General features: G+C 31.5%; 1 protein-coding gene across 1 annotated transcript in view; it reads right to left on the reverse strand.

Moving 5' to 3' along the window:
- LOC107438137 (formin-J) overlaps window positions 1–13,510 on the reverse strand; it is a 60,613-nt gene that overhangs the window by 30,929 nt on the left and 16,174 nt on the right. Inside the window, exon 5 of the mRNA XM_071188040.1 lies at window positions 11,833–12,030. Coding sequence (XP_071044141.1) covers window positions 11,833–12,030 — 198 coding nt within the window. The remainder of the gene's footprint in view (window positions 1–11,832; window positions 12,031–13,510) is intronic.

Genomic DNA, 13,510 nt, shown 5'->3' on the forward strand with positions numbered 1-13,510 from the left:
CTATCTAAAAATTGATTTTCTGTATATTCTGATGCCTATTATTTCTTAGCTTAAAAATTTTTTTTGAACATATTTCTTAAATTCTAAAAAAAATGTTGTTCCTCTCTTGTATCCAGAAAAATCTGCTGATAATTCAAAACTGTGACAGAAATTAAGAATAAATTCTCATTTTATGTTATCTTGTAAATGTCATACAAAACATGCTTTTCAGCAATGATAGGTGTTGTAGACAGGTGTAACAGAAATAACAGGTGTAACAGAAACATCAAATGCTGCCGCTTATCAAATTATATATAAATTATCACTGCCAAATAAATGCTTATTAAAATTATGACTAAGAATTTTACATGCCCTAGTATTTACGTATACAACTTTAACAATTTAATTTCATTCTTTTTGAACTTCTTTCTTTCATATATCGCTTGTTTAAGTTTTGAGACTTAAAAAATTATCCTGCGGACTACTACTCCACATACTCAATGTAGTCAGATTTGATTTATTTTTTAACCCCTTGTTAGTGACTAATGAATTTTATAATTGAGTGCAAAAATTGGTGCTTCAATTCCATGAAGCCCGAATTTAGTTTCTCCAATGCATAATATGTAGTTTACTATTTTCCCAGTAGATGGTGATACTTGTTTTTAAATTTTCCTGTGAAAAGTTCGGCAATTTTGCTCCATTTGTCGGAAATTCAAAGGAATCTGAGAGTCATGGAATTCATGACAGTTGATACAAATAATAATATTTGTTGTATTAGATTATTATATTTATCTTGAAATTTATGTCATTTGATTTATTTTACTATAATTTGAGCAAAAATTACTGTGATCCATTAACATTTTTCATACATGTGAAAACATTGAATTGTAGTAATTTCGTTTAAAATTTTGTTTTTTATACAGTTATCTATTTCTAACATTTTCATGATAATAATGAACAACATTAAAGTGAAATTTTTTTGTTATCCATTTTTGGCACGTTTTTCTCAAATGTATTCATTCCACTGGTAAGGAGTTAATTTATTTTTAACCGAGTAATCAATAACTTTTAATCTGTTACAATTAAATGTGTCATCGTGCATTCCTTTTTTAAGATGGAGTTTGAACGAACAATAAGAGTTTCGACAATTTAACTTAAGTGGGTGATATCATTTTCATGTTTTCATTAACCATAGAATATTCTCATTATCATTTAAAACACTACCGCCAGATACGAAACATTTTCAAAATCTATGCATTCCTGATTGAAAAGGGTAATCTTGATATTTAAAAGTATACTTTCATTTAAGGTGTCATGCAAATAATTAATTACATCATATATCAGTAAAGCGTAAAACAACTCACCCACTCTGAAATTTTTTCCATAATTTAGTTTTTCCCCTAGAGCAAATGACGCACTAAGAAATAGACACGTAGGTGTGTTAACAGTAGCGTTGTAATATCAGCTCTTTATTTGCCTCGAAGATTGTCTATTGCCCTTACGAACTGTTGCTTAGAGGACATTTCATAAAAATCGTAGGTGTCTTAGCTAACAGGTGTCTGTATCACGATTTTAAAGTCAAGATACATCGTAGCTGTTAATGGGCGAGATATTTTAGTTGATGTCGGAAAATGCTGTTGCGTATCAACTTAATTTAATTGAATATTTTGGTAGAAATAGTGCTTTCCTAATTAAGAGGTCATCGGCTTTTTGTTTTATGGGCCTTTAAGATATGCTAGTGATCATGAAAGAAGTTCTTTATCTTAAAAACTGTTATGGGTTAAGAAAGTAATTTTCCTTTTAGTTCGTTGGAGACATACTGATAAAGTGTCTGAAATATACTTTTGGAAGAAAGACGGTGCAGACATGAGAATTGTGCTTATTTTCTATTTTATTTCAATTTCTTTACTAATTAGATGCTCGTGATTGACGTAAACAAATAAAACATCTCATATTAATAATTAGGAATAATAATCCAGACAGCAAGGCTCAATATTAAAAAAAGAGTAATGAAATTAGACTTGTGTGTGTTCGTTTAGTTGATATTACTAATGAGTAAAAGTTTTGTTGATATTACTAATGAGTAAAAGTTTAGTTGATATTACTAATGAGTAAGTTTATTGATTAACTTATATGAGTTAAGAACTAACCGAGTAAGCATATTATATATACCATGTCAGAAATAGATTTCCTAAACCACGTTAGATTAAATAAAGTAAGAGAAATTTATTAAAAGAAACGTGGTAAGCGAAATTTTTTGGCTAAATCAAGATAAGTGGAATTTTTTTTAGAGAAACGAGGTAAAAGAAATTTTCTAAATAAAACGAGCGAAATTTATTTGATGGTAAATGAAATCAATATCAGGTAGTAAGTTGCTTAAATTTCAATAAGCTGTCTCGTATTACAGCGTTTAAACAGTCATTTTTAGTTGTGGTAATAAATTTGCGTTAATAAGAGCTATATTTTCGAAATATTACGTTTTTGTTACAGTTCTTGTAGAACTGAATTTTTATTTCCTTAGCAAGATAGCTTGATCATTAAAAGGTAGAGGGGTAAATAAAAGTAATATCAGGTAGTAAGTTGCTTGAATTTTAATAAGCTGTCTCGTATTACAGCGTTTAAACAGTCATTTTTAATTGAGATAGTAAATTTGCATTAATAAGAGTTACATTTTCGAGATATCAGGTTTTTGCTTACAGATTTTATAGGAGAGGGTTTTTTTTTCTTTTTCTGGAAGATAGCTTGATCCCAAAAAGATAGAATTATATCTGCTTTTGGTTACCCTTTTTTAAGGGCCACGAGAACCCTGTAATATCAGTATCCATATATTCATAAAACAATTAATTCACTACTTTATAGAAGTTGCAAACTAATACGTTAGATATAAAGATACTCCATTCTAAATATAAAAACTAAAGTTTAGGTCAATTGTTTTTTAGTTTTGGAGTTCAAAATATTTTAAATAAATATGTACTTAATAAATATTTAAACACATTTTTAATCAATCATTGTAGCTAAACTGGAACATTTTGTAGTATACTAGTACTTTTAATCAAGGAGTGGTATGGCGTTCCTTTATAGACTAATATGATGTTTTTAATGTTAACCACCACTCTAGTTTTAAAGTATTTCATTGGCATAATTTCAGTTTATATTATTCATGTTTATATCAGTTCGGCAACTAAGTTCCTGCCGAATTATCAAATTTTTTTAAAGTTTAAAGTGAGAGATTATTCCCTTCTCTCTGTCTATTTTTTTTTTTTATGTCGTTTGAAATAAATCTTCGTGCAAAAGTTGTTTTAATCACTTCTTATCGAACTCAACTGGGTGGCTAGAACAAAATGCGAATTTGAGGTCAAATCACGGTCACAGCAGTTATGGACAACTAGCAAAATTTTCATTTTGTGATGCCGCTAAGTTAATTGCTAACCGAGCTTAAAGCCAAAACGTAAATATTTACTTATAATAGCCTCTTCTTGACTCTGAACACAAACAAAAACCGGTTTTGAAGTTTGCGAAGAGGTTTTCCTTTCCATATAAATATACAAATCAAAGCTCGTTGCGCTATAAAACCGATTGAATCTTTTTCGTTAGATCACCTTACTTATGAGGTCTGTTATGATGACAACAAACATTCAACATGTAACAGTTAAGTGGCTCTGCCCTATTCGCGTTGTCAATTACGAGCAGTTCTTTCAGCTACAGCACACTCTCCATGCACAACACTAATGTCGCGAGAAGCTTTTGCTGCTTTAGAACCTTGATTAAAAGCAAAAAGAAGGATCAAAATCACTTATTTTTCTCAGTCTGACATTCCATATTAACCTTTTTCTGTTCAGTAACCTTTGAATGTAACTTTTAAATGGAAATTTTAGCAAATGTGATCGTAGATTATGAGATATACTCGAGTCGTATAAAAAATAATGGTTACTGAAAAAACTATGACGTTTAGAAGTTTCACACATTTTGCACTATTTCTTGAATAAGTAATGCCAGACTCTCCGCTGGAAAAGCTTAATAATTTGAAAATCGGACAATAAACGATTCGCGTTGTCAATTACGAGCAGTTCTTTCAGCTACAGCACACTCTCCATGCACAACACTAATGTCGCAAGAAGCTTTTGCTGCTATAGAACCTTGATTAAAAACAAAAATAAGGATCAAAATCACTTATTTTTCTCAGTCTGACATTCTATATTAACCTTTTTCTGTTCAGTAACCTTTGAATGTAACTTTTAAATGGAAATTTTAGCAAATGTGATCGTAGATTATGAGATATACTCGAGTCGTATAAAAAATAATGGTTACTGAAAAAAACTATGACGTTTAGAAGCTTCACACATTTTGCAATATTTCTTGAATAAGTAATGCCAGACTCTCCGCTGGAAAAGCTTAATAATTTGAAAATCGGACAATAACGATTCGGGTACATCTTTGTTCGAACTATCTAAAATAATGTGACAAAAAAATTTAATAACATGCAGAATCTTAAAAATTTGAAAAAACATCGGGAATATAATATAATTTTAGCCAATTTTCAGAAATTTATTTTTAGTCAATTTTCATAAATTTATTTTATTTTTGCCAATTTTCAGAAATTTATTTCATGATATCTTAAATTTTAAGCGAAAGAAAGATTTTATTACATTATATTCATAAAAACGAATTTAAAAATATTTGAGTCGCTCAGAAGCCAATGTGGTTAAGTCCAAAACACAACAATTGAGAAAACTAATGTTTTTTGATACATTAGATTTTAAAATTCTTGTTTTATTAATTTAATTAGAAAAGTGTATAAAGTCTTTTTTCGAGGTGTAAACTCTGCAAAAAAACAAGATATGTACAGGATGTGTAATTAAAAACGTAAGTATTTATTGAAATAATGACAGCATCTTAAAAATTTTAGGACTTATACCTTTTGGCAGCTGAAAAAGATAAGAAATTTATGTCTACTAGAATAAACGAACTTTTATTTTTCACAATCATCACTAGATACAGTGAGTAATAGAAAATAAATTGTTGGATTATTTCAAAAATTGTTTTTTACTTCAAAACTAGAGTGGCACTTTTCTTTGTTTTAGGAAATGAAAATAAAAAAAATAAAAATAAAAAATACCACATTTTAAAAAAATTCTATGGTGAAAAAACACTGCCGTAGTATTGAAAATACTACGTCTGGCAACCCTGAGTTACTATCAAATTTTTTTTTTCAGTGTTACCAATAAATATCGAAAGAAGAAGAAGAATATAATTTTTATTTCAAAGTTTATGTAAAAAAATATTGATAAAAGGTGGACTTATTCACAATGGCTACTGAAATTATTATACAATATATTCAGAAGCTATTAAAAAAAGGGCTGTCTAACCTAGAAAAAAGTAACCAACGAGTAAATCCTTTAATAACTAAGAAGATTATTATTTATTTTATCAAAATTTCCAAAAATCAGAAAATATCAAAAAATGGACTTAACCGCATTGGCTTCTGAGCGGCTCATTTCTTAAGATGCTTGTATTAAATAGGCAATAACAGCTATAATTTGATAACCAGAAAAAAAAACTACCCACAACAATATATTTGTTTATATTTATTTTGAATCACAGTAAAAATACGTCATTGAAACCAAATTATCTACTCTTAGTACGAGGTTGACATTAATTTTGATCCTCCGCAATTTATTAATAATCAATGACTCACATCAGCAATTGAGTGCAATCATAATTGCTCGTGTCCAAATATGATCACTAAAGCTTTAAACTGCCTCTTTGTGGGAGGAGTACTTCTTAGCAAATACTTATAGGTAAACATTTTTGGAAATAGTAAAATTTATGTTTCATTGTATGATTCTAAGTTGCGTCGATTTGATTTAGAAGGAATTTAATCGCGGCTAAGAATTCAAACGTAATAGATACATACAGGCCTGCCAACTACTGCTCTTTTTTCAAAATATTTTATGGAGTGGTAAGGGAGAGTGGTATCAATTGTAACATTTTTTACTTAACTATTTTTAACTAACAAAAAATCCAATATATTATTAGTATTAATTGACAGACGAGTAAAGTAGACTATCCTCTACTAGAAAAAAAATTAAATACCTGATTTTAAATATTATTATATTAGTTATTAACAATTTTTGACAGTCGTGCACTTGTTACAATTGTCCCCACTTACGGGGTCAATTGTAACAGTTCATAAATTCAACTAAAACATAGTTAATTATACATATTATCATAGTTGTGATATATTTTTTTATTGATCAAAATAGTAGTGATATTTTAGGAGTAAAAATAATAATGAGCAGAGACCTAAAGGGTTAAACTTTTAACTTTAAGGGGTTAAAAATTTTAATTTATGCTGTGAAAGGTGACAAATAAAATAATGCACATGCAACATAATATAAATGATATAGGAAACTATTGGTGGTTCTTAAAGAGTTAAGTAATGGTTTGTAAACATAAGATTATTTATTTTCAGCTGTTACAATCGTCCCTTTACTTATTGTTACAATTGTCCCCAAGACGCCATTTCAGCTTCATTTGTTAAAAACAATGCTAGTTAATTAGCAAAACTAATTTTTTTTTTATTGAAATGTTAATTAAAGTGTCCACTTACATATTCGGTTACTAATTTTTATTTGTTTAAACAAAATTACTTTGTTACAATATAATATTCTAATACCAAAAAAAGTACTTGCGTGGCGTGAAAAAGGTATTAATTTATTAACTCTTTCAAAAATACATAAAAATGGTTGCCATCAGGGGTGTACATGTAGATTTGTTAAATAAACCTCATGCACCACCTAGGAACCAAATCTAGAACCCGACACTCGAAATTTTTGCTCTGTTACAATCGTACCCTGTTACAATTGACTCCACTCTCCCCTATACATTTAAAAACAGTTTTCAGAATTTTTGGTAATTTTGAAAATTTTAAAAGCCTACAACGAAAGAACAGGAACAAAGTGGCGTTGCATATCATCATCATCAAAATTTATCTGGGCGCCTGGGGCCATTAGCGGCCTTTTTCCCATTCGTCTTGAATTGTGATCTTTAAGGGTGGTTCTTTCTGGTAATTGGAATGCAATTGGAGTAAAAGGAAATTAAATATTTTGTATTTTAGATAAAATTACGTCACTACAAAAATAAGCTGCCATCAGCCTGAGGTTTATGTCTTCTTTTAAGCTTTCAAAAGTAAAAATTTTATTGAATTCTGTAGTGTCACAATCTCATCTCATCTCACATGTGGTGGTTATCTTAGCATCAGCCCCGCCAGGGGCTCTAACTAATTCATCTGAGTGGGAATAAATGGTAAAAAATCATTCCAATAATAATCATTTTCTCAGTGTGGTTATTCAAGGTAGTGACTTTACAGAAAAATTTAAAAACTGGTTGAAAAGAGTTAAGAAACAAGGTGTTTTAACACGTTGAATGCCACGCTAATTTTACACGACTTACCCATCTGGCCAAAATGATTTTCTCAGTATGTATTGCATTAATTCCTTCAAACCATTTTAGTAACGATAATAATATACAAAATTAAAAGCATTCAAAAGTTACTCGAATTATGTGTTTCTAATAGTCTCGGCTTCACCGGTCAACGGCGACCCTTGTGGTGCTACGAACAAACTCAGTGCCGGTCACCGGTGACCCCAATGGCATTCACCGTCTTAACTACTAATTCTCGACCAATAATATTTGTTAAGTTTGTGTTACCAATCGAATTCCTAAAATTGAGGTGAAATTAAAACCTATAAAATTTACGATTATCTCATAATCATTGTAGTTCAGTAGGGTATTTTTCCAGACTTGGGCCATCCTGCAATTTATTCCTAACCTGTATTAACATGGAAATGCAAATTTTCAATCTTGTATCAATGGAAATGCAAATTTTCTGTGCATTTCGTTTTTAATAATCTTAATGATTGATTGTTTTTGGCTCTCTTCAATCAAAAAAACATACCAGGAAAGAAAACCATTTCTAATTTGGAATAAAATAAGGTTCAATATCATGGGATGCCGACTTGTTTGTAGGCTTATTTTTTCCAGCCGTATCAAAATTTAATGTGTTCAGACTTAGAGTAATTCATCAAACAGCTAAATATAAATAATTTAAAAGTTCATGTAAACCACCACTTTATTTTCATTTTATTTTATAACAGTCGTTGAACAGCCGACCCAATTTCTGAATTGAAGACTACGAATGTTCAACTCCGTAACCTTGCAATTTTGAACCCAATCCAGAAGACAATGGAACTTCTGGATCAAGTATTGGGTGAAAATTGCCTTTGTGAAGGACTTTTTGGATAGAACTAACTCGCATTTGCGTTAGATAGAGAGGAAAACCACGAAAACTGCCCACAGTTAGCCAAACGGCAAGGGGACTCTAACCCATGATCCGTCTACCACTGAGGGTATTTTACCACAGCATTGTGGTAGGTGCAAGCCGGATGCGGAATTCCTATCGACCAGCCATCGCTGGGATTCAAACCCGAAGGTAAACGCTCTACCCCCTGAGCCATCACGGCTCAAACCACTACATATAAGTAATTTAAAAGCTCATATAAACCACAACTTTAGTCCATTTATTAGGGGGCCTCCCTGGCCGAGCGGTATCTCCCACAAAATGCTGTGCACAGCGTGGAGGTAGCAGGTTCGAATCCCGCCGTTACCCGGATGTATCTTCATACTGTCCTTCTCTGTATTGCGTAATCCGTCCTTCTATTTGACAAAGGCTTATAAGTCTAAATTGATTTCACAAGCTTGCGAATGTATGTAATTTCTATAACTCAATAAACTCCCTTTATTTGCAGAAGATAAAAGCAGGCGCGCATTCTCTTCATACTCAACTCAACTCCATTTATTTTGTGATAGACATTTTAAGTTAAGTGATCAGCGTCCTAAATCAGTTGGTCCAGAAAATTATTCAACAAACCTGTGAAATTTCTAAAAGAATATTGAAAAATTAACCGTTGTTAATTCTCTACCATTTCAGAAAATCTTTTACGGTAAAAGAAGCCTCCCTGTGGTTCTTAAAAATTTCAAAAATTGGTGTGAATATTGAAGTTAAAGAGCCACAAATGTCTGTTAATTGCTTTTCTCTTCAAAACATAAACTACATTTATTTAGGAATAGTAAGTGTTGTGTTCAATAAGCACTTATTAAAATTCACTTTATTTTTTTTAATTTTGCTCAGTCTTATTTTTAAGTTTTATAAACAACGTATGATTGTGAGTTCCATATAAATATAGGAAATCTCACACAACCGCAATTATCAAAAAAGTAAAGTGTAGCACTTCTTTAATTTTTCATTATATTCCATTTACACACCGGAGTTTCGATTGGAAAATTTCTAAGAATAAATTAAAGGACATTTTTTAAATTGATGGCTTGTCAGTACGAATTCCGCATCCGGCCTGCACCGACCACTGTACAGACGTGAAGTATATTCGGTGGTAGACGGATCATTGGTTAGAATCCCTTTTCCGTCAGGCTAACCGTGGTTGGTTCTCGCGGTCTTCCGCAATGAGGGTCAGTTCCATCAAAAAGTCCTCAACGAAAGCAAATTTTTCCCAATACTAGATCCAGGAGTTCCCTTGTTTTCTGAATTGGGTTCAAAATTACAAGGGTACGTAATTGAACATTAGTAGTCGTAAACCCAAAAATTGGGTCGACTGTTCAACGATGGTTATGAAATAAAATAAATTTGGATGCAATGTATTCTACGAGGCATTTTACTGATACTGGGACATCTAAGATATTTGTGATTGCTAAACTGTGATTTGTTGCTTCCGGGTCCTGACAATGGATTAGCAAAGACCGTTATTTTGAAAGCATGTGCTTTTTATTCTTTCATTCGGTACAGAAGAAATTAAGGGTGCTTTAACACTTTCATGTCCGGTGACAACAACGTGTTGTCCCGTGAAAACCAAACGTTAGCTGCCGGTGACAACACGTTGGTGTCATGTCCAAGCCAAACGTTAGTGGCCGGTGACAACACATAGATGTCGCGCTTTGCAACCTGATATTCATGTGACATTTTGTCAAGGGACGATAGAGTACAGGGATGCCAACTGCTCCACTTTCTGGAATAGTTTTAATAAAGTGGTAGCAAATTATATAGTAAAATTCGTTAAAGAATGATAGTTACGCCTACTTTTTAATATAGTAACCAGTAGTTTGATGCTTTACCGTTGCATTTTATATCATACTTATAATTTTTGATATTTAGTGGTGAAAAAGTTACTTATAATGAAAAATACTAAACTAAAAGTATCTTAAATTTCGCTACCACTAGTAAATACTATTTTACAAAGCGGAGAAAGTTACACGGGACCGGTTACATGGTAAACTTATCACTAAATATATGCGGACCGCATAATGTTAAGATTTGGAGAATCGGAAAGTTCTAGAGAATAGCGAAAAATTTATCCTTGGCTTCAATGATGAACCAAAAATCAGTTGTGCCATTATTTTTGGTATGAGATAGGATATTTTTTCTGTGGTAATGTGTGGTGAACCTAAAGGGCTGATTATTTTGGCAAGGAGGCCCCTAAAAAGTAAAGAGTCAAACTGGCATACCTGTGTCTTGGTATTCCAAAACAAAAAGAGAAAATCCCTATTTATCTAGTCGCAAGTAATCCGTGGGTGCTACTTGATACCAAGTTGGCATTTTGCCTAAAGCCAGCACACCAATACTTAAAATTATTCATGTATGCTAAACATTCAAAATTAATCACAGCAACTCCACTGCGGTTTGTATTAAATAAATTTTTACTAAATTATTAATACAGATTCCCAAAAAAGGCAACTCTATATGGATACAGATAGAAATAATGCATATAAATTGTTAAATAGAAACAAAATAAAATGGTAGAAAGAAATAAGGCTGGTGTAGCTGTAGTATGTAGCAGATAGAAATGGGATAGGTAAAAGGTAGAAGTAGCAGATAGAAATGGGGTATGTATAGTTATAAATAAAAATAATATAAATACACGAGTAGATAGAAATAATTATCATTAAGCGGTAGGTGAGAATTAGATATAGCATCAGAGAGAAATAAAACAGATTAAGTGCTGTTCGGATTGACGTACGTGTGCAAAAAATAAGCGTTTGCATACTTTTAGCTGCTAATTCTCAAGACAACTTTCCTCATATCGCCTACATGATGAATTTCTATCAATATTATGTGTACAACCATCACCTACTACATCAGAAAACCTCCACACGGGATTTTATAAGTAGACTGCGCAGAGTATTTAAAAAGCGAACCAGTTGTGGACATGAACGCAAATTCTATTTTAATCCTATCAAATAAATTTATCATTATTATATTGAGAAATAATAATGATAAATTTCTCTGAATATAGTAATGATATAATAATGATAAATCAGAGAAATTTATCATTATTATTTCATTATTATATTGATATATTTGAGAATAGAATCTGTAGTGGTTGACAAGTAAATAAGACAAACCAATCATATTCATAAATTAAAATTTTTTAGACTTATATTTGCTACCACTTTCTAATTTATAATAGATTTTCTATTAAATGGCTCTTTTTTTTAATTGGCTTACTTTCATAGTGGTCTGATCGGACTACCTATAAAAAACCGTGTGGAGGCTTTCAATTATAGGAGGCGTTGGTATAACTCAAGTAGTTTCACTTAAACTGAGGAACTTTTAACGATAATTGTTTTTGATAATTTAAATGCTAAAAACAATGCTTGAAGGAAATCCCTCGGCGAATTTTGTGAGTTTATCTTCGAACTGTTTTCTTGTTTAAAGAACAAGCTTCGTTGCGACAATCACAATGATACCCCCCCCCCTGATCCAATTAGTTTCCACTATCTTACCTCTGAAGACTCTCTTTTTTTCCTGTCTAAACTGTCTCTTCCATTTCTGTCACCTCGCTGACCAAGTCTTGGAGAAGCTTGTCCATTCAAAGTATTTTGCTGACAAAAGAGATCTTCAATTGTACTAAAATCCAAGTTATTTGGACTGCCATCATGAGCTTTTGCAATCAATGACCACAAATTATTTCTTCCAACAACCTAGATAAGAAATATACTTTGGATAAGTAATATAAATTTACTGAGCATTTTTTTTACAGAGGTTGAGAATATTTATCTTTCATCTGAACAATATTACTAATAATTTTCTGTCCTTGAAATTGTAAAACTAGAATTAAGAAAGATAAAATAAAAAGGATACTAAATATTTTTATATTACACATTTCTCAAATTTGGTTGAATTCATGTTTCTTTTGCAAATAATGATTAACGTATCTATCTCCAAAAATGTTTGTAAATAAATACCAACGTATATTTTTCAAATCATGCCTGTATATAATTATCATATTTCTTTGTAATACAAAATGTTTTTGATTTATCAAGCAAAGAGCTTGACTTTTTTTAAAAAGCTAGCATAAAAAAGTTACACTGCATTTTCAAATCAAGCTATTGCACATTTCACTAATTATGTTTGAATACAATGTTTCTTTTTCATTGATCAAGGTTGCAAATAATGATTAATGTATCTATCTCCAATTATGTCTGTAAATAAGTACCTATGTATATTTTCAAATCATGCCTGTATATAATAACCATCTTTAAATTGATTGTAGTACAAAATGTTTTAATTTATCAAGCAAAACGCTTGACTTTTAGAAATAGCTACCATACTGTTGCTAAAATCAAAATGTCTTTAAATCAATGTATATAATATTTCATGATGTATGGGATAGGGGCCGATGCGCGGTCCAGGTGCCCAGTTTTTGCGAAATAAAGAAAAGAAGAAATATTTTTATTATTGATGGTTGCTCTACTGATGTCCTCTTCTCCCTTGTGATGCCGGTTATGTCGAATTGATGCTGATTATCCTGAACTTTACGAGGTGAGTGATACTTATTTCGATCTCGTCAGATTCTGGAGAGATAATACTGCCAACTAGCCATTTTTGATGTCTGGATTTTGAGCCCGCCATTTTGTTTTTTCAAGTCATGCCGTATCATAAAACAGCTCGTGGTGGAAAGGTCTCACTCTCTGGTCGTAATTCACCGTCGCATTGCAGAGAATCCACGTCATTAGAAGAAATCATTGCTATCTGTGGGATATCAAAAAAATACTTTCCACCAGTTGAACACGAACATATTGACGATCTCGTAGAGTTTTACACTCAGTTTGATACAGAGGAGCTGATTCGTTTAGATAAATTACTTAGCAAACTGCTAATTCAAATAAGATCAAGTTACCCTGGAGACTACGAATACAATTACTTCCTAAAACTGACAAATGCAGCTTATCACGTCAGATGGAAGAGGAAAATTCAAGCAGAAGAAAACAAGGAGATGAATAAAAAATCCATTCAAGTCGAATCAATAATGACTGAAACTAATCCAAGCACTGGCGACATAACCATGGAAAATAAAGATGAAAACCTGAATACAACACCAAATACAGAAACTGACACGGACATCAATATCAACAATAATACAGAACCACCAGCAAAGAAAAGAAAAAAGAAGAAGAAAAA

Source organism: Parasteatoda tepidariorum, chromosome X2 (assembly GCF_043381705.1).
Source record: "Parasteatoda tepidariorum isolate YZ-2023 chromosome X2, CAS_Ptep_4.0, whole genome shotgun sequence".
Lineage (NCBI taxonomy): Eukaryota > Metazoa > Arthropoda > Arachnida > Araneae > Theridiidae > Parasteatoda > Parasteatoda tepidariorum.